The following is a 21,539-nucleotide window of genomic DNA, read 5'->3' on the forward strand; positions in this document are numbered from 1 at the left end:
TATATATATATAATTTGTTTGATTAAATCTTAGACAACTGTGTGACAGAAAAACCCCTGAATGTTTTATACAAAGTTATGCATTAAGCCTCAAATAGAGAAGATGGTCTGCTATGGGGAGGTAAAGATGAAAACAGTACACATAGAACAACCTACTCGACACGTTGCCTCTCACTCACCCGATCACTTCCTCGTGCGGCAGCAGCTCCCGCTTGAGTCGCGCATCTTTCCTGGTGTACGGGAGGATCATCTTCTCCCCCTTCGGATCCAAGCGGAACCTCACTGTGGTGCGGAGGATGGCGCTCAGCTTCTGGAGGAAGGCCATGCTGGTGCGCAGGAGCTCCTCCGGAGGCAGGCGGACGATGATGACCAGGACGCCCTCCGCCAGGTTCTCGGGGACCTTGACGGCGCAGTCCAGTCCGTCCCAGCCGCACTCCTCGTTGTTGCAGCCCTGGTCGCAGCGGCCGTCGGCGTAGTGGTCGATGCAGTAGGACTCATAGATGGGGCTGAAGATAGGGAGGTAGGGAAAGATGATTAAAGTTGTATCCTAGATTCTTCCGTCATAAATTGATGGTTTATCATTGCCTTCAGAATATTAGATGAATTTAACATTTAAAATGTTGGAAATAAGATTTTTTTTCAATTATTGAATGATTGATTTAATCATTTATATATTGAAATATTGATTTATTTTTTAATTAATAATATAATTCAGTACGTTTCTATTTGTTCAGGCTTTTCCTTGAATTTCTCGAACTCCTGTGTTGTTCTCAGTATTATCTTGACCTTTAAAATATATACTTTTTTGAGTATTGTTTTAATTTTTTAAGCGCTTTGTGACCCTGGTCTCGAAAAGCGCTATACAAATAAATATTACTTACTTACTATATATTAAAAGGTTGACTTTAAACAAGTATTTATTGAAAGATAATAATATTTTCATAATGAATACATTTTATTACACAGAGTTTGATGATCTAATTCCAGTAATTAAAAATATATTTCTTAATACATTATTTTATTTGTAGCCTTTTAAAGTCAATAAAACAATGTTGATTTAATACTTAATACTTAATACTTATCTATTTTTAATTAAAACGGGTAGAAATGTGAATTTTTCCATTTTTGGGATTAGTATGTCAAACTCTACGCATTTTAAAAAATCAATAATTTAGAATATGTTCAAATTTTTCATTCAATTATTTAAAAAAAAAAAGAAATTCAACCTTTCAACGTACAAATTATTGTATTTGATTATTCAATAAAAATGTCAATCTTTCAGAACAAAATTATTCTATATGATTATTTAATAAAAAACTAAAAAAAACCTCCAATATAGAAACAATATAAGCTTGAAAAAAAATCAAAGTTTCAATTTAAATTTTAAATTAAACCATTCTTCGTATATAATTCCATATGGGTTGTTCTCCTTACTTGCAGATCTTCTCCTTGCTTGTGCAGTCGTAGTTGTCGAACAAACACTCGGCGTTGTTGCACGACTCGTCGCACTGGCTGTTGTTGAAAACCCTCCAGCAGTTGGGGTCACCGCAGCGCGCCCAGGGGTTCACGGCCAGAGAGCAGTCGCCGCCGTCCCAGCGGCACGCCAGGGAATTGCACTCCTTGTCGCAGACGCCGTTGTTGGCTTTGCTGCCGCAGTCGGCCAAGGGGCACGTGGGCGTGGGCAGCCTTATGAGGCCCCCTCTCTGCTCGCAGCGCTTGCCGCTCCAGCCGTGCGGACACTGGCAGTGGAAGTACGGGAAGCCGGTTTCCTCGGTGCAAAGGCCGCCGTTGTAGCAGGGTTTGGTGGAGCAGCCCTCGCTGCTGTGGTGCTGGCACTGAGGCCCGCCGTAGCCTTGCTTGCAAGTGCAACGTGCGCCCCTGCTGGTCAGGGAACAGGTGCCGCCATTGTAGCACGCCAGCTCCCGGCAGGACAGGCTTCTTTCACAGCTCACCCCAGCGTAGCCCTGAGGAGATGAACGGAGACGGATTATGATCACGTGGAAATGTTACGATCGACTTCGTGAGATTCTTTTATTTTTTTCGTAGAGATTTATTTTAACTTCTGGATCTTTTCTTAATTACCTTAAGACCTTTTTTCGCCTTTAATGTTTCTTTAACTTCTCAATTTTTTATTTATTTTCGAGAGCTTTTCAAACTTCTTAAGATCTTCCTTTATCTTTCCTGTTATCTTTTTACTTCTTAAGATAAGATAAAAATAGATTTTATATTTAATTTTTGCACTTAAATATGTGCGATATTTATTATTATGTGGTATATTGTCCATTTCAGGTGTGTTGTGCAGTCCGGTTTTAAAATATTTAATTTTTAGAATTCAAAAGTTATAAATATATATATTTTTTAATTCAATTCATGTATCAATAAACTCCAAATCTCATCATTATATGCAGGCCTGGTCTACAGGGAAGTCGTGTTATATCTTATATTATATTAAATGTTGGTTGGTCATACTATACAATGGCATGAATAATATTATACTGAAATGCAATATTAGGCGGGAAAAAAATCAAACACATTCTGTTTTTTCCCAAAATCCTTCAGCCCTAGTTTGGTAAGAGTGCTGGAGACTTACAAACTGACAGGTACAGGTGTATCCCGGCGTCGATCCGGACACTGAACAGACTCCACCGTTCAGACAAGGCTGAGACTCGCAAGCGCTGAACCTGCTTTGGCATCTCCGACCTAAAGCCAAGAGAAACGTTTAAAAAAAAAGAAAAAACAACTCCAGATGTGCGACGAACGAACGAGCGAGTGTTACCTGTGAAGCCGGGCTTGCAGACGCACTGGTAGTCGTTGGGCTGCTGGATGCAGTCCAGGCTGTTGGAGGGGATGCAGGGGTTGGAGAGGCACTCGTTGATGTCTCCCTCGCATCTCTCTCCGGTGAACCCGGGAGGACAGTTGCAGCGGTAGCCGCCCACTCGGTCCACACAGGTGCCATTGTTCAGACACTTTGGAGGGGCGCTGCGGGCCCTCAGAGGGGGGGCGCAGTCGTCCTCGTTGATCTCACACAGGACACCTTTAGAACGTGACGGTCGTCAGAAACATCCTTATGCAACGAAAGCTATAAAAGAACCTGGACATTGCGCTTCTTATTTGAAAGAAAAACTAAATAATAATAGTCAAGAGGTTTGTTATTGTAAATATGTGTAAAAGACCAATAAACATATTATATTAAAAAATAATAGTTTGCTTTTTATTCATTCGATTGAAACAATTGTAAACTCACTCATAATGATGAGTAAATGCAGGATATTGAAGCTAATCTTTTTTTGCTGATAATTGTACCAAATTAAATGAATTCAAACTCAAACCACTGATCTACTAATAATAGTATTAAATTGTAATAATACATTGAAATGTTGGGTCACAATTCTTTTTTTAATGGGTTGTGAAAGTCAGATTATCGGAAAACATTTACCACTAGATCATAAATTGTTATTTTTTATATTTATCCTGTCACCCTTGTTTTTTCTAGAAATGACAAGTTATTGTTAAATATTTTTCCAGTTAGAAGCCAGGAGGTGATGGAAGGACCCAAAGCCACGTGGAGTCTTGCAATGACTCCAGGGACTGACCTTTCAACCTTGAAATAAGTTCATGAAGAACAAGCTGGAGGATTTTTATGAAACTTGTTGAACATCATTTGAACTTATACTATCTTATGAGTCTGCATGGCTTGTATTTATTGATTTTTGTGTCTTATTCTACTTTTTAGAAAAAGAAAGAAAGAAATAGAAAACAAAAAATGCTTCATTGGACTTCTTTACATACCAAGGGTTCCAGGAGGGCAGGAGCACATGTAACGCCCGACGAGATCGATGCAGGTTCCTCCGTTCTGGCATGGATGCGACTGGCACTCGTTGATCTCGATCTCACAGTTCTGTCCGGTATAGCCTGGCATGCACTGTTAGGACACAACAGGTTTAGTTAAAAAATATATATATATATAAAAGCAGGTTTTGAATCACTAAATCAAATACAACGACTTACATCGCATTGATATCCGCCCACATATCCTCTGCAGGTGGCGCCGTTCCGACAGGGTTTGTCTTCGCAGTAGTCCACTTGGCTTTCACAGTAACTGCCGGTGTAGTCGCCGTGACATTTACAGTAGTGCGAGTTGCCGGTGTTGACGCAGTGACCGCCGTGGTGACAGAGCTCGTCCGTCTGCAAGCCTGTAAGAAAATATCCATGCGATTAAATATCGTGATATTTATGCCTTTATACTGTATCAATTTATTTGTTTCTTCAAAATCACATTTTATTATTTTTATCAGAGTTATTTTATGGTTTGTATTTCAATAAAGTGTGAATAAAATAAAACAATACATTTTTTTTAATTGACAATTAAAATGCAAATATTCACTGGGTATTTTTATATTGCAATTAAACTTCCAGCCACTAGATGGCAGTAGTTCATTATGTCTTGCAGAGCTCACGGAACAATAAAATACTGCGAAATCCCGGTGATTGCTGAGGACGAGAGGATACAGTTGACTCCAGAAGCCAGTCACTCTCAGTCAGGACCAGAGGAGAGAAATCTTTTCAGGCTGTTGCTCCTAAGCTTTGGAACGATCTTCATCTCTCTCTGTGTTTGATGATCTACTGACTACTTTAAGAAACATCTTAAGACGTTTCTATTTGTTCAGGCTTTTCCTTGAATTTCTCAAACTCCTGTGTTGTTCTCAGTATTATCTTGATCTTTAAAGTATATACTTTTTTGAGTATTGTTTTGATTGTTTAAGCGCTTTGTGACCCTGGTCTCGAAAAGCGCTATATAAATAAATATTACTTACTTACTTACTTACTCTGACAATACAACAAATATATCCTTATTCCTACAGTACCACAATACATCATATTACTTCCCCTTTATCGTGATCTATATTGTATCATCAGATTACTGTACAGTATAGTACTATATCCCCTAGTATTTAGAAATGATTAATGGCTCCTCTGTACGAGACTCTTACCTCTTTGGCGGGCGGCGGTCTCGCAGGAAACTCTTGATATGTCGCAGTATCTTCCGGACCAGCCGTTGGTGCAGTCGCAAATAAACGAAGAGTCTTTCTGTCGACAGCGGCCGCCATTCTGGCAGGAGGAGGAGCGTCTGCACCAGTCGACGGGCGTCTGGATAAAAAGCACCGGATGGATCAGCGGTCACCTTTTAAACAGAATCAACTCAAAGCGTTAGCATACCTGGCAGCGGCTGCCGGTGTAGCCTCTCGGGCAAGAGCAGCGGAACGACTCCAGGGCGTCCTGACACACGCCTCCGTTGAGGCAGGGCTGGGAGTCGCACTCGTTCACCTCGTACTGGCAGTGGGAGCCGGTGAAGCCGGAGCGGCAGGTGCAAGAGTATCCGTTGATCCTATCCGTGCACGTCCCTCCGTTGAAGCAGGAGCTGTGGAAACATCCTGATTAATCCACTGAGATTCTCCACGCTAGTCTGAACATGTGTCCACGACACCGACCTCTCAGTGCAGTCTAGAATGTTGGTCTCGCAGTGGATGCCGGTGAACCCGGGCCGACACGAGCAGGTGTAGGAGTTGACGTAGTCCGTGCACGTGGCGCCGTTTTTACACGGAGAGCTTTGGCATTCGTTGATTTCCAGAGCGCATCTTGACCCGGTGAAGCCCAGCAGGCAGCTGCAGTGGTAGGAGTTGACCCCATCGGTGCAAGACCCTCCATTGAGGCATGGATCTGGAGGAAGAGATTTAGTTGAGACAACTTTACACTTAAATCTTGCATTTATTTTCAAAATACCTTATTTATATACAACAGGACTGGACTGATTTATTTGGGGGGGAGGGGGCTTTCCAGTCATATTTTATTTGGATTATGTTTTTCTATTTTAATTAAGAGTTAAGTTAAGATTGTATTGATAGGAAGTGTATCGCAGGATTCTTGCCAATCCACACTCCTAATTTCAAACTTGACTTACTGGGCGCGCAGTCGTTGATGTCACTCTCACAAGTGTCGCCGGTAAATCCGGCTCGACACGAGCACATGAACCCTCCGGCTGTGTTGGTGCAGGTCCCCCGGTTCTTGCAGGGGTTTGCGATGCATTCGTTGATGTCGACGTTGCACAACTGACCTGCAGAACGAGAATGAATTAATCCCAACAAAACAATTTATTAATCCATATTACCGGCCGTTACTAACCTTGCCATCCTTGCTGGCAGTTGCACTGATAGCCGAGGTAGTCGGCGGTGTGCCTGCAGGTGCCCTGGTTTGCACAGGGGTTGGGCGAGCACGGGGCGAGCACTTCGGCGCAGGTGGGTCCATTGTAGGGAAGCTCGCACAGGCAGGTGAAACTGGCCACGCCGTCCACACACGTCCCCTTGTTCAGACAAGGACTGGACGAACACTCGTTGACGTTCACCTGACAGAGATTACCTAAACAAGAGAGTTCAATTCTTAGAAACTTGACAAAAAAAAGTGTTTTGATATTGTCAACCGCTAGAGGGAGACAGAGTAAGGGTAATAAATACTAGAAGGCTGCAGTCTTACCTCTGAAGCCCTGGCGACACTTGCAAGTGAAGCCGTTCAGTTGATCGATACATGTTCCTGCATTCTGGCAGGGACTTGGCAGGCAGTCGTTTCTGTCGAGGTCGCAGTTCTTTCCCACCCATCCAGGCTCACAGTCACAGCGATATCTGCAAGTCAATTGGAATCAACAATATAAGGATTTTTGATAGTAGTGTGGTAATTTGTATTTATAAAGCGCTTTTCCAGACCAGGGTCACAAAGCGCTTAAACAATCAAAACAATACTCACTAAAATATATACTTTTAAGGTCAAGATAAAACAACACAGAAGTACATCAGATTTCAAATATTACTTAAAAAAAAATGTAGTGTTTAATTGGTTTTAATTGAATAATTTAATTGAATAATTTGCAAATTGAAAAGTTGAGTTTATAATTGAATCAGAAAAATATATATAATTAACAATATATTGATTATATTAAATTATATAGCATTTTCCAAATGTATTACTTTATTGAAGGATAAAGTTTGACATGTTTATTCTAAAATGTTATTGTATTTAATTCATAGCCTTTTTAAATTCAAAATAAAAATGCTGGACGAGCTCATTTATCTTTCAGCCAATCATCCTGTTATTCCAACATTATATTAAAAATGAATTCATTTTGAAATTATTCTTATTCATTTTTTAATATTATTGTCAAACCCCCCTCACAAATTCATAGTTTCAATATACAAACGATTTAATTAAATTGTAAAAAATATATTAAAACATTTAATCTTCTGATGGCAAATACACTTCCATACAACAGTCTCCTCTGTAAGAAGACACGGACTCACCCGTTGATATCATCTCTGCAGGCCCCGTGAACACAGGGGCTGCTGCCACACTCGTCCACCTGGGAGTAACAATACGGTGGTTTGAATCCCTCTGGACACTGGCAGTGGAATCCGTTCTCCTCGTCCACACACGTGCCTCCGTTGCGACACGGGCTCGACGAGCACTCGTCGATCTCCACGTTGCACTTGGGACCTAACAGATCACGAAAAACCTTTTAATCGTTTGAATTTTATTTATCATAAAGTGACTTTTTTGTTGTTGTAGCGTACCAGTGAATCCCGGTTTGCAGACGCAGTCGTAGCGGTTGATTCCGTCTTTGCAGATGCCGTAGTCACACGGGTTGCTGGAACAGTCGTCATAGTTGACTTCACAGTTTGCACCTTTAGAGAAAATATATTAATTAAGGTAAGGTAAGGTAAAACTTTATTGATCCCTCAGGAGGTCTCCTTCGGGAAATTGTTTTTTACCAATAGCCAGCAATTTTTCATAAACAATAAAAAATAATACATACAAAATAAAATAAGAAGAAGAACATAAAGAGGAAGAACAAGATGACACAATCTAAGTCTAAAGATAAAGACAAAGAACATAGGTCAAAGAAAAACAACAAAGACAAAGGATACAAAGACTAACATAGAACAGAACATCCAGATACTCTCACTCCACTCCTGCCCCCGAACTCAGAATTGTACAATTTAATAGCACGAGGGATGAATGAGTCCCTGAGTCTATTTGTTTTGCACCTGGCAAAACAATTAAACACAAACTAAAGCCATAATAAAATGATTCTCGTCATCGATTAAGTTGTTGATCCTACCTGAGGTGCCGTGCTGGCATTGGCAGATGTACTTGTTGACCAGGTCCACGCACTTGCCTCCGTTCTGGCAGGGGTTGCTGTGGCACTCGTTGAGCTGGTTCTCGCAGCGGTAGCCGGTGTAGCCGGCGTCACAGTTGCAGGTGTAGCTGGCGATGCCGTCGATGCACGTGCCGTGGTGACACGGGTCGGGCTGACAGTTGTTTATGTTGCTCTCGCACAGTGTGCCTTCGTATCCTGCGTAGGGAATTGCAAAATATAAAAACTCACGTTGGCAAAGTACTTTCACAAATATTCCCACACTTGCAAAAAAGATATTCCTAACTAGAGCCCGAGATCAAGGTTTTTATTGAGATTCAAACGTACTGAAACTGGTTGTTAACACAAAAAAAAACTATAAACCAACCTAGAATTTTGCATCTGGATTACATGTTTTTAAGAAAAGGAACTCAGCGGTGCATATCGAGGAACATTTACTCAACTCTAAATCTGATCATAAACACAGTGTCAAGATATACGACACAACTATTATAGTGATAATGTGTTCATGCTCATCTTTCCTCTGTTTCCTTGCCCCACAATGCATGTGCCATTCCTGTGAACTCTCCTCTGTCTGCGCTGTATAAAAGCTTTTACAGCCCGGGCTTGTGATCACTGCGGTTTCCAAGCCAACAGTGTCTGTGTGATGGGCGAGTAAAGGTTGGTTTGTGTGGTCTGCCTGTGGATCAGTGCTGAGTTGGGCAAAGCAGTAAAGAACGGCGCTACACAGGCCTCCCAGTCCAGCTTTTGTTCTCGGCAGCGGAGGGAACAATGGGCTGCACCACGTCAAACAGTGCCACTTCACTCAACAGAAGGGGCCCACAAACACAGGGAATATCAAGCAGCTGGCAAATGAAACAATAAAGCAAGCCCTCCTTCACAGGCTAAAGTCCAACGAAACATGTTGAATATCAAGAGTCCACGGCGCTTGAACAAACACGGCTCTTTCTGGACTTAATACTGTAGCTTCCTACGAATGGTTGAGTTCATGTGAAGGAATGAGAGGATCAGAGACGGCATACGGTAGTGTGAGGGCGAAAAGAGGAACAGATGTCCGGCTGATAACCAAAGAACTGCTGGTCCTTAGTGACCCCATGATCTCGGGGTACCAGGGGGGGATTAGGGGCCTCAAGTCAGTCTGCTCGGGCCAGAAGACGTCAGGAGGAATGGCTGACCCCGAAATTCTCATAGAACCCCTCAACAAGTGGTTCAGGAACATATGCTTCTTTTTCTCTTCCCTTACCAAGCCCAATGATAAATATTAAAAGCAAATGATTATTCATACCTTCAGCACATCGGCATTCGAACCCATTGGGCCGGTCGTAGCACTTGGCTCCGTTCTGGCAAGGTGTGCTGGCGCACTCGTCGATGTCGATCTGACACATGGTGCCAGTGAAGCCTGGGACATACAAACAGAGGAGGTTCGGAGGTCAGAGAGAAAGTTCCAGAGGTAGGTTGGACATTTTGACCCCTGACATTTGAGGGTCATAAACCCACAAAGTGACGTCTGGATTTAACCTGATCGAACAATGTAACCCCTGCGCTTGTTTAACCAAAAAGATAACTTATACAACATTTATTACTTGAAATAAAACTTTAATACTGTGGGGCCAGTAGTCTTTTAGGATCTTCAATTGTTTTTAGCGAAGCACTAGTAATGATTGTGTGCCTGAGAAGCTTGAGAAACTCTGCAGGCTTGTAATCAGTGGGCAAAGTGCCCAGACAGGGTGAATTGCTAGCACACTGCTCAGTTGATTAACAATGCGAGGATGGGCTGTGTGTCGGGCCACTGGAAGGAGGGTGCAGAGGAGACAGTGGGATTGTTTTCTCTTTTTGGGAACCCCCCCTCTCCTACATCAGCTCCACTGACTCAATAGCTAGATGGGAGGTGGAGGTGGTGGTGGTGGGGGGGGACGTCTGTCCCAGATGTAAATTGCGGGACCTGGAAAAGAATCTCATTAGCAGGACTGCTGTTCCCCCCACCGCCACAACCAGGACAGGATGAGGGAGACTGCTGTCCCTTCCACATTCCACCGAGGAGGGGAGCGGGGTCACAATAGTGTCTTTGTCCAGGCGAAGGATAGGCAGCCTTTTGGGGTCTTTTTTTTATGTGAGCAGTGGCAAGGCTGGGCCTGTCTGTCTGTGTCCGGTTCTTGGGGGCATTTAAACTTTTTTTTTTTTTTCTCGCTGTCACACAGTTGAACATTAAAAGGAGCCAACGACACTTGAGAGGCGAGCAAAAGAGTTCTTACCTGGCTGGCAGGTGCATGTGAACCCATTGACCATGTCCCGGCAGATGCCGTCATTGACGCAAGGGTTGCTCTCACAGTCGTCTATGTCGATTTCACAGTAGGTCCCCATGTATCCTACAAAACAGACGAGACATTTCTATGAACAAAAAATCGACAAATAAACTTTTACAAAATAAATAAAACCAAGAAAACATTTTTAAGGAGCGGTATCTTGATCCCTACTGTCAAATAAGGGTAACAAAAAGTTGTCAGGCCATTGAGATAAAACTTTTTGACGAGAGCGCGGAATCATAAATAGTCAGCAGCTCCACATGAGTTTTGCCAGGCTGGCTGATGATGAAGATGATGAGGAGGAGGAGGATGAAGAGGAAGGGCCTGTCTCTGGCACCCCAAGGGGGAGGGGTAGAGGCTCTGGGAAAAGGCCTCTTTCCCTACTCGGTGTGTATGAGGGGTGCAAAGTGGAGCACAGAGGGGCCCTATTGTTCTGCTCTATTCCCACCACTCTACAACTCATTACTATTCACAGCACACTACTCCCCCTAACAGCTCGCACTCTCTCACATCCAGTCCTATAGACCCGACTCCCAGCTCTAATTTGTATAGTTCCCAAACCCCAGGAAACATGTAGTACTGTGCGTGAGAGTTTTCCCGTGTTTTGTGACTGAATGTCTACGCCAGGGGTGTCCGAACCTTTTTTTGGTGGATGGCAACATCCAGCAAAGTATACAGAGGACTGGGCGTGACTAGACTAACTCACTTCTATAAGTCTAGCTTTGCCGAAAAGGGACTTTTTAAGGACTTCTACACGGCAACGTTTCTGGTGTATTTATGTTGAAAAGGGCCTTCACAAACACCTATGAGGCGATTGTCAAAATCATCTGGAACACCTACTCGAAAGGCATAACACCTCGTGGTTTCTGTTTCATTAGCTTGAAGCACGGAGAGGAAAGGGATTCAAACAAGCAAAAATATGTGTATATTCATTATTAAAAATGATCAAAAATGCATGACGGTCTGCAATTGGCTCCCAGCATGTAGTTTGGATACTACTTAATTTTGTGTATTGCATAATAATCCAGCCTAGCTAAAGTGGCTCCATAATGATTCTTTACAAGGTCAAGTTTAAACAAGCACTTGTTCACAAATAGAAACGTGGGTCAAATCGCAATATTTTTCGAAAAGCTTTGCAAACCTGGCATGCAGATGCAGGTGAACTCTCCGATGCGATCCAGACAGGTGGCGTCGTTCTGGCACGGCATGGACAAACACTCGTTGATGTCGATCTCGCAGCGCGGGCCTGCGTAACCTCTGCCGCACTGACACTGGAAGGACCCCTTGGTGTTGACGCATTTGCCAAAGTGCTCACACGGGTTGGCCCCTGCAGGATGATTAAAACGGTTTAAGCGAAGCCCCCGATATTGTGGTGAACAAGTGGAAACATAAGAGGGCAACATACCGATAGAACACTCATCCATGTCCTGATTGCAAGCGCCTCCGACAAAACCAGCCGGGCATGTGCATATCGCACGGCCGTTCAGCGGGTTGGTGTCACACAACGCACCCCCGTTGCATGGGTTGCTCACACAGGCGTCCTCGAGGTGACACAGCAAACCTGCCACAAAGAAAAACGTTATAAAACCCCCTATAACCTCATTACAAACTTTGGGCACGAACCTGTCTTTCCAACCGGACACTCGCAGAAGAAGGAAGCCACGCGGTCGTGACACGTAGCCCCGTTGAAACACACGGCGTTCGCACAGTCGTCGATGTTCTCGCTGCAGTCGTCGCCCGTCCACCCGTTCACGCAAACGCAGGTGTGACTGCCGATGACGTTGAAGCAGGTCCCCCCGTTGTGGCAGGCGTTGGGTTGCATGAGGCACTCGTTGACATCCTCAGCACAGTATTGACCTGTTGGAGAATCGAGCATGTCAGTTAAAAGTTCCAAAGTATGTCTGTTTTAAAAAAAAAAAAAAAGCTGCTTTACCTGTCCATTCTGGTGGACACTGGCAATTATAGGTGTTCACTCCATCGACACATATGCCATCGTTCATACACTTGTGCCCAGGACAGTCATCCACATTATTTTCGCAGTTGTGACCGTTAAACCCTGAGAGAACGGAAAAAAGGTTTATGACAAAAACACTCAGCAGGACACTGTGATATACACATTGAAAGCACTGGTCCATTACAGCATGTCCACCCTCTAGTCATCATTCCCAACACTACAAGGGGGAGGGGAGACTTGTGAAAAAGGTCGGCTGATTGTTTACGTCTTTCCAAATAGTTCCCATACGATGCCAGCAAAGCACGCCGACTCCTGTCCACTTGAGATGTTTGCACTCCCTGCAGTGTTTGCTTGTTTTATAATCTCACAGTTTCAATGACTTCCTTTTTGGCAAGAGCCATTTCCTGTATGCTCCCCAGTGGGAAACAAGAAAGATCATAAAGTACTGACTTGTGTTGTGGAAAGCGTAGCGTGTAACAGAACCCAGACGGGTTGCCCCTTAAACTTTCCCACCGGTTCATTGACCGTGAGTTCTATTAATAGAATACAGGAATTTGACATAGGAAGCTAATCCCACCCCGCGGTATTATAAATCATTATTCTGGGAACATATCCAGGCACGATGAGTTTACACGCTGGCTGTGGATTGTGTCTGCTGTTACCTGGCAGGCAGGCGCACTCGTAGGTATGGTCGCTGGTCTGGCGACAGGTTCCCCCGTTAAGGCACTGGGATGGGGCGCAGGGTAACGTGGACACCTCGCACGTACGTCCACTGTATCCGGGTGGGCATTGGCAGTTGAAAGACCCGTGCTTGTTGATGCAGAGGCCGGCGTTGAGACACGCGCCCGGTTTACGGCACTCGTCGATGTCATTGCGACAGTTTTTTCCCTGGAATCCTGGCGGGCACGAACAGTTGTAGAGGTTATTCCAATTTGCACAGCGGGCACCATTGGCACAGGGGCTTGTGGCGCAGGCGTCGATGAGGGAGCAGTCTTGCCCTGAGGGAGGCAACAAATAAGTGGCATCAAAAACCAAACATTCCACATTTAAAAATGATGAAAATTGAGTGAGGTGTACCTCTAAACCCTCTCTGGCACACACAGCTGTACTGCGGGATTCCATTTATCACTTGACTCTTGCAAGCGGCTCCATTCAGACACGGCGACCGATGGCAGGGATCTTGGTACTGACAGAAAGCGCCGATAAAACCTGGCCGACATCTAGACAGAAACAATTCACACACAAGCATTAGTATGTCTTCGTCTGACAAGGCAGGAGAGGTTAGAAGACTTCAAGCTTTGGTATGTAACACAGAGCTGTAACATTCCTTACCCAGATGAGCCAAATTGATATAGTCTAGTTTGGAAGTCTGCGTTTGAAGGCAAAAACTTCTGCAGACATCAAGTCTATGACAGTTATTTACTGGTCAGAAACTTAGGTGTGCCTCTTATTTCTACTTATGCTTGCTACTATTTCTTCAAAGCAGTTACTTTCCAATGAAAACTATTAATGAAAGTTTGAATTTCCTCCTAACAGAAATGTTCCACACCTCAGCTGGTGTTTCCCTTTTTTATGAACACACCCAAAAACAGCTGCCTGGAAACTTTTCACTGCAACAAATATGGATACTGAAAAGTGTCAGCCAATGGGAAAAAAATGATCTAAAAGTTGTGCTTAATTGAACTTCATGTCTGAACCTCCAATGTTAGCATATCAGTTTCTGACCACTTGTCTTGTTTAAGACGTAGTTTGAACTCCCTCATTAGAGATGGAAACTTTACACCACACCAGAGCCTCTGGCTGGGGTGAACCCCCTCTTGAAACTGTTTGATGCTGATGACAAGGCGATAATGCCTGGATTTTAGTCTGGCCTCAGGATATCTCTTGTGTTTCACTGGAGATGAGCCCCTGGGCCAAGTCAACAAAGAGATTCCTGCCTATTTATTAGTTATTTGATTTAATTTAAATTTTAGATTGCAGGAAGAATCTTGTATCCTGTGAATAATTAAAAAAGATAATAAAAAAAGCAAACAAGATTTTGGACTCTATACTAAATATTTGCTGTGTGATTACAGCATCTCCATCTGATAGCCCCCCTAAATGCCTGCTTGGCTTTCCCCCCTTAAAACCCCCCTCCACTCAGGCGCTTAAAGGTCAGATGTCAGAGGTTCCCAGTCTGATTGTGATGATAATGTCACTCAGGCTACTGGGAGTTGGGTGGAGTTACTCTATAGGAGGGAATGTCTTGTGAACACAGTACCAGTAGAGAGCAAACCAAAGAAAGGAAAGAGCTGTGTGTTGCAGAAAGAATATCATCCGCCATAAAATTGCACCGCAAACACACTTCCATGACATTTTGGAAATATAAGATGTAAAAAAGATTTTACATCGAAAAGATATATTTTTGGATAACATTTTAGTTCTGGGCTCTGGTGTCTAAATTGTGAAAGAACAACTTTCTCTCCTCACTTACTGGGATACATTGAACTCGCAGCCAAAACACACATATCTGTCTAGACCCCATTCGTCGCTCAAATGCTTCTCTCATAACACAGAAGCGCTATCAGTGTGGAGACTGAGCACCGTGCACTACTTTGTCGAGGTAAACTCCAGATTTCCCTTATCTGACTATTTACAACCTTGTGAATCGACTCTGAGATCCCAAGGCTAAAAAACTTTGCCATTGCCCACAGGCCTGCCATATTTGTGAGGCCGATACGAAGGGCAGGTGCAGGACGCCGTTGTGCAAAGGAGCCCCTGGGTCATATCTAGTGACTGTCGACTTCTGACCTTTGAGGAAGAGAATGCAGCAGATGAGGAGGAGGAGGGTCTTTTGAGTGCAGTGGCGGGATTGTCAGAGTGCGAAATCGCTCTGTGTCAACAACACGTATGAGAGATTTTGCCAACTGCAGCCCTGACCCTGTGCCTCTCTTCACATCTGTCAGCTCACCTCTGGTTGTCTGGCATCAGCCAAAACAACTTGTTATGTTTTGGCCATGGCCTTGAAAACTAACACACACACACACACACACACACACACACACAAAACTGCAACCGACAGGCACAGATTTGACATTTCACACCAATCAAGTCAAACACATGCATTACCTGGTTTTAACACATTTTAAGAAACGACACCCCTGAATCAAAGCAAACGCATGCACTGAACACAAGGAAAGAAACTTACAACCAGCTTCCGTCACTGACATAACGGTGCACTTTGAAAACATATCAACTGAGAATATTAAAGAGAAAGAAAAAAAACATGAATTAACAACATCAGAAAACATTGAAATGTGTTTTGTCATGATTGAACTGATTTAAAGAGGAAGTCTCTGGAAAAGTTGTAACCTAACGCCTGTTTTCCAGCTCTATGGGTCAGTGACGCTGGGTAACCTGAGCTCATCCCCTAGGACACAATAGTAGCTACTCTGCCAGAGGTCAAAGGGTGGCTCACCTGAGAACAAAGAGTCTGTAATCTCTGACACGGTTCATGCTCATCAAAGCAAGAAGTATAAAGAAGTCATTCTGGCCTAGAAGCCATTTCCGATATGAAGTGTAGAGGATGGGAACCATGAATGCAACATTTTTTTGACTTGAGGCAAAACTCAAGGTTGCAGGTCTACTGAAAGATATCTTTTAGTTTGAGAACGTGCTCCTTTTTTCAATGACTTCTCTCTCTCTCCAGAAGCAACCTCGAACCAGCTTCCCTTCTTTGGGAATACATACTGACACCACACTGCCAACAGGAGACCATCCACATCCCCCCTCCTCGCAGCAGCCTCTTCGGCTCCGGTCTACCCAGCTTGGCTCTTACTTTCTCAGCAAAGAACCAGATTGGGGGTTGGGGAGTGTTTTGTGGCCCAAATAAAAGAGCTAAAGTAGTCAGAACTCCTTTGTATTGATGTGTTTTGGGGGGGGGGGAGCAGTGACCCAAACAGCTAGTCTTTCAGGCCCGGACTTCCATGGCCCAACAGGCCTGGGCTGTAGCCTGGCAACAGTAACCCACAGTGAGCGAAAGTCAGAATGGGAAAGGATTGAGAGACTTTGTTCAGGCACAGTTAGAGAGCATATAGAGAAAACACAAAATTCAAGTTATATAGTTTCAAATAATAAAGCTCCTCTGAAGTGTACAAAACCTATAACTTAAAGTCTCGCATTTTGGAAAAAAACACAGCATGTATCATTTCTGGATGGCATTGCTAATAAATTCAGCAAGCTTTTGAGTTTCTTAGTAATACTTTATAACACTAACTCCGAACAGCATTAGACCCAAATTTCCCTCAACAGATTTTCACATTGACATTTTTGCAATAGCAGCACATGGACGCTTAACCACATAACATGAATCCAAGGGCCGAGGTCTTTGGAAACAGTCAACATTGGAATCCACCACAAAAACCCCACCCAGGCAACTAAACTAAACCAGATTTCTGTGAAGACTTTGAAATCAAAATCTTAAATGATCCCATCCCCACTCTTGCATGAAACATCAACTACAACAGCCTGTTCCAGTTCCCCTACTGCGACTTTAAAGTAAAAACACACTGTGATGAAAGATTTTAAAGCGTTCCAAGTAGACAATTTCATCTGGCTGAAGTATTCTTTGGTATATTAAACGGCATTACAGTTTCCTTGCAATATCTGGCCTTGAACAGCGACACAATTTAGGATTCTTTTTTCACACAGAAAGAGTGACTGATGTCTGTGCTGCCACTTAAATAGGATGTTTCAGCTGAGAGGACAGCAAGTAGCTAAAAGGTCAGAAAGCTCCACTTCCTGTGATGGGGCCTGGGAACCATAACTCCCTGTCTCCTCTCATGACCCACGGTTAAAAGAAAGAAAAATAAACCCAAATTACCCACCCTGAGCTGATGTTCCTCTTGCCCTGGGGTTTTTCAAAAGATACCACAACTGTCCTGAAAATATTTCAATTAAAACCTCACAAAAAAGACCCTATCGAACCACCTTCCCGGACAGAATGAGTGATCACAGTTGCTAACTCGCACAGCTATTTGTTAATCAAACAAGTCACTCTTAACATGCCAGCTTCAATGCAACAGACTGACGCCTTTGTTTAGGACATTCCTGAAGGGACGACCTGGGTAAACGGATGGGAGGTATGGACAATAACCTGAAAGCACCAGAGGGACAGAAGGAATCTTACCAAGCATTCCATCTTAATCCACCGTAAAATGCCAAAGAAAACACCAGCCTGAGGTGCTCACAGCAAACCCAACTATGTAATCTGTCCTTTTGTTACAGCCTGTCAGTAAATATCTGCTTCGGCATGTGAATATATTTCCAGATCTTGAATTCATTTGAAATCCTGTAAAGTCAATTTTTTTCAGGTGGCTTGGATCAGATCCTTACACTTGGATAGTTGGAAACAGACCGTTGGGATATAAAAACCCTTCCCTGTGAGAAATAAAACCGGGTGTGATATATCTTCCTGTTTTATATCTTCTTTCCTGACATGAGTCCACTATAGATTGATATATATTGTCTATTCATTTCCAAATATTACCATTAAGCCACTATTAAGAATGTTTAATTTTGGGAGTAGCACCGGGTCATGATATCATACTTATTATCTTAACTAAGCTACTGGGGGACAAGGGCAATGCATTGATAACAAACAGAACTTCTGCTGTCACCCGTTGGCGACCGTCCACATATTTTGGTACTGTTTCTAGTGCCTCGCACAAGGGGACGAGACGTAGAGCCACCACCGTCCTCATTCCTCGACAAAACTCGTCTCTCCCAGTGTGGGGGCGGCTGGCGGCTCAATGGCAGCACCTGGCCCTATGCTTTCCCCTTTGTCAAGATGTGACTTCACTGGATTACCATCACAACATCCACCAGCTGTCCTCTACGCTGCCCCCTCCCCTCCCTCCAAGTCCCACTCAGCCTCCCTTTACCCCCCGACCCTGCCCCCAGTCCGACTCCTCCAGCTGGATCCCCTCTGAATGACACCCTCTCAATCTGCCTAATTATCTCTCCTCCGGTCTTTGAGCCTGTGGCCCGTTTTGAGGAGAGGGTGATGCCGAAGGGCCCCTAGACTTCCTGACTGCTCACCTGGAATGTGGCTTGCCTGAGATGCTAACTTTCAAAAAGAAGTTAAAAGTCTATTTTGTGCTTTGTGTTTTTCCCCCCAAAAATTAAGAGAAATAACTATAGAGAAAATGTTCAAGTCTTTTTTAAGAAAGAGACATGAGTCATTTTAAATGATAGAACTGAACTTTAAGTTGTACACTTTTATATTGAACCGGCTGAACTTGCTGCAGTTTTAGCATTTTAATTAAATTGAAACAAAAAAATGTTTCTCTAAGTATTTGCCAAAGTAATCAGAAGTAAAGCATGTGAATATTGTTTTGAGTTAATAAGCGCCTAAGTTGGTATCTGTAACAATATCAAAACCAGACAATATTACAAGTGTGTTACTTGTCTCCAGATAAAACCATAGAAATGTTATTTTGATAACTATTTCGTCCAAATTTAGTAGTTAGCCCCCCCCCCCCCCCCCCCAATACTAAACCATGGCTATGTCACCATCCTATTTTTCTAGCTCTCATATTAGTCCTTTGTTGTGGCCTTCCTTCATTCTCTGTCTCTATACTGTTGTGCTGGTGCAATGTTACAATCCGGTATCTGGTGAAAGAAAGGATGTATTCTACTCCTCTGGATCTAGAGTTTTGGTAGATTCCCGAGGGGAGGGGAGAGAAGGCTTCACTGCTCACTTCTGTTCAGGACTGGTCTGACCACTCCGGCCCACTGCGCTCAACCAAAAACTCGTCTGGCTTAACAACAAATTCAGATTTATTTTCTTAGTCACCAGACCTACGTAGAAACATTTATAGGAGTACCCACCCATTCATGTACCAGATCAAGAGATCAAAGGGGCTTAAGATTGTTTGCTCTACTGAAAAACTGTTGGAAATACTGCCAATTTATCATTATACATTGACTAACTTAATGACACCCATCCAAGAGCTACAGCAAATGATTGATGAAATGTGGGCGTAAGAGAATTCTAGCCACATGCAGTCAAGTTACACATTGGCAAACTTTTTTTTTTTAAATCCAGGAAGTACGGACCGGATCAAATATTCATTCATATTTTCAGACTTATTTCAGTAATTATACCAAAGTAGTAATTGTTTTGTTTTTTATGCTATATCTTATAGTAGTTTTGGAGGGAAGCAACAGCTGGCTATCTGATATGGTTGTTTAGTCAACCCTGTTGCCGCTGGGCATGTGACAGACATGGATGCCTTTTTTCTCTAAGAGCACAGAATACCTCCAGGCACTTCACTGTAGGCCATCTAAATCAACTATTGTGATGGGGTTCCCAACCCCCACCCCCAAACTATCCCAAAAAAACAAAAGACTTGTCAGTGGAAAACATTTGAAGAGCTAGAAAATGCCCACAAGCAAGCAGAGCTTTTCAATCCTCACAAGTAAACATACAGATAAAAAAAATGTCTGATGGTTGATGGCACGATGACAGAAAAAGAATGATACTACTCTCAAACACTGTGATTTACGCCCAAGGGAGTTCTCAACAGGTGCACAGATGAGCGGCAAACAAGCCCAGTCTTGCAGACGCTCACCTGTACCAGTCTAAGCCACTTGCAACATCTTTCATCACTTTTTTTTTCTTCTCTTCACAAAAAAGGAGGATGTAGACAAAACTGAGAGCATGAAAGAAAGAAGGGTGTCTCACTCCCATTGTTGAGTCTGCTCACGTGTGAACACATTAACATACAAAGAGCAGTTGTGGTTGTGGCAGCAATTTAAATAACAGCAATAAACACATTGATGATAAAAAGAAACACGTTATGGTTTAACTTACATGCATCGAAAAGGTGATTCTAAACAAGTCGCCCCATTCTCACAAGGTCTGTATTTATCCTGGCAACGGTATCCTGTGAAAACATGAACAATGAGTTAATACTGAAGCAGATATATATGTTCTCCAAATAAACTGGTACCATTCTTTAGGGTTCTGAAGACCTCCCAAAAAAAAAAAGCTTCTTAAAACTCATGCAAGTTTGGTGTTTCTTTCGTTGTGAGACGATACAATTCAACAAAGATAAGAGAAACTCTTAACAGGGAGATTTAAAGGTGGATGAAAGATGCTAAAGTAAGCTTAACTTTTGAGCTAAAACAACAGTTTAGTCATTAATATCACACAAACTCTTTATATTTTATTGTTGTGACATTTAAGCTAAATGATTAGCAGACGATTTTGATTGGTTGCATTTTCTTCTTCTGTGGTTTAATTGATGTACTTGTTTTTAATAACACAATATTTTTTATTCCATTTTTTTTTTTAAATAAATTATAAAATGTAATCAAACTATTTATTTTTAAAACTTTTTAATTAAATTAACACGTTAAAAAAAAAATCAAGGTTTTTACGATTCTATAGAAAAGAGTTAGCGGAGCTTGTTCGGACATGTCCTGAAGTTACTTTTTTTTAAAGTTAAAAAGTAGGAAAAATTACCTTCGCAAAGATGCAACAACAGTAGAAATGCCAAAATAATCCATTGGATATTCCCTTCCATTTCGGTGGATAAGTTTCCAGCACTTCAGGGCGCGCTCTCAGTTGTAATACATCCTTTGAAAAGTTGTCATAGAAATGAAGGTTTTCCGACGTGGCTTCGCTCATAAAGTCTGCCGGAGAGCTGCTCTCTCGTCCCGGGGCTCGCCTTCTTGTTATCCTTCCGCAGCTCGTCCACGGCTGCTCTCGGTTCGCCTCCAAAAACTTTTGAAAAAAACTTTTCCTTCCCGAGCTGTCCCAGTCTGCTCTCACTCCGCCTCTCTCTCTCCCTCCCTCTCTCTCTCTCTCCCTCTCTCTCTCACCCCCTCTCCACCTCCTCCCCCTGACACCCCACTTTCTAAACAGATCAACTAGTATATCCTTAAATCAATACCATCTACTATCCTAGCAATGTGAGTAAATAAAGAAACACAAGCAGTTGAATTACAGTAGTTATAACCAAGGAAGAAGATACAATAATTACAAAATGGTAGTAAGATGGTTATTACACCATAACGGTAAAGAGTTATACAAATAA

General features: G+C 42.9%; 1 protein-coding gene across 1 annotated transcript in view; it reads right to left on the minus strand.

Moving 5' to 3' along the window:
- notch3 (notch receptor 3) overlaps positions 1–21,212 on the minus strand; it is a 28,388-nt gene extending 7,176 nt beyond the window's left edge. The window contains exons 1-25 of the mRNA XM_087810046.1: positions 20,966–21,212; positions 20,312–20,384; positions 13,534–13,676; positions 13,119–13,454; positions 12,436–12,558; positions 12,126–12,359; positions 11,908–12,063; positions 11,644–11,829; positions 10,452–10,565; positions 9,485–9,598; positions 8,164–8,397; positions 7,616–7,726; positions 7,346–7,538; positions 6,528–6,673; positions 6,180–6,413; positions 5,959–6,111; positions 5,489–5,717; positions 5,217–5,418; positions 4,991–5,147; positions 4,008–4,192; positions 3,789–3,921; positions 2,776–3,033; positions 2,590–2,699; positions 1,434–1,963; positions 179–505 (exon numbers count right to left, since the gene is read on the minus strand). Of these exons, the coding sequence (XP_087666172.1) occupies positions 179–505; positions 1,434–1,963; positions 2,590–2,699; positions 2,776–3,033; positions 3,789–3,921; positions 4,008–4,192; positions 4,991–5,147; positions 5,217–5,418; positions 5,489–5,717; positions 5,959–6,111; positions 6,180–6,413; positions 6,528–6,673; positions 7,346–7,538; positions 7,616–7,726; positions 8,164–8,397; positions 9,485–9,598; positions 10,452–10,565; positions 11,644–11,829; positions 11,908–12,063; positions 12,126–12,359; positions 12,436–12,558; positions 13,119–13,454; positions 13,534–13,676; positions 20,312–20,384; positions 20,966–21,026 (4,742 nt within the window). The 5' untranslated portion in view covers positions 21,027–21,212. The remainder of the gene's footprint in view (positions 1–178; positions 506–1,433; positions 1,964–2,589; positions 2,700–2,775; positions 3,034–3,788; positions 3,922–4,007; positions 4,193–4,990; positions 5,148–5,216; positions 5,419–5,488; positions 5,718–5,958; positions 6,112–6,179; positions 6,414–6,527; positions 6,674–7,345; positions 7,539–7,615; positions 7,727–8,163; positions 8,398–9,484; positions 9,599–10,451; positions 10,566–11,643; positions 11,830–11,907; positions 12,064–12,125; positions 12,360–12,435; positions 12,559–13,118; positions 13,455–13,533; positions 13,677–20,311; positions 20,385–20,965) is intronic.
- Between the last annotated feature and the right edge of the window lie 327 nt (positions 21,213–21,539).

This window comes from Callionymus lyra, chromosome 15, assembly GCF_982586985.1.
Source record: "Callionymus lyra chromosome 15, fCalLyr1.hap1.1, whole genome shotgun sequence".
Classification (NCBI taxonomy): Eukaryota; Metazoa; Chordata; class Actinopteri; order Syngnathiformes; family Callionymidae; genus Callionymus; species Callionymus lyra.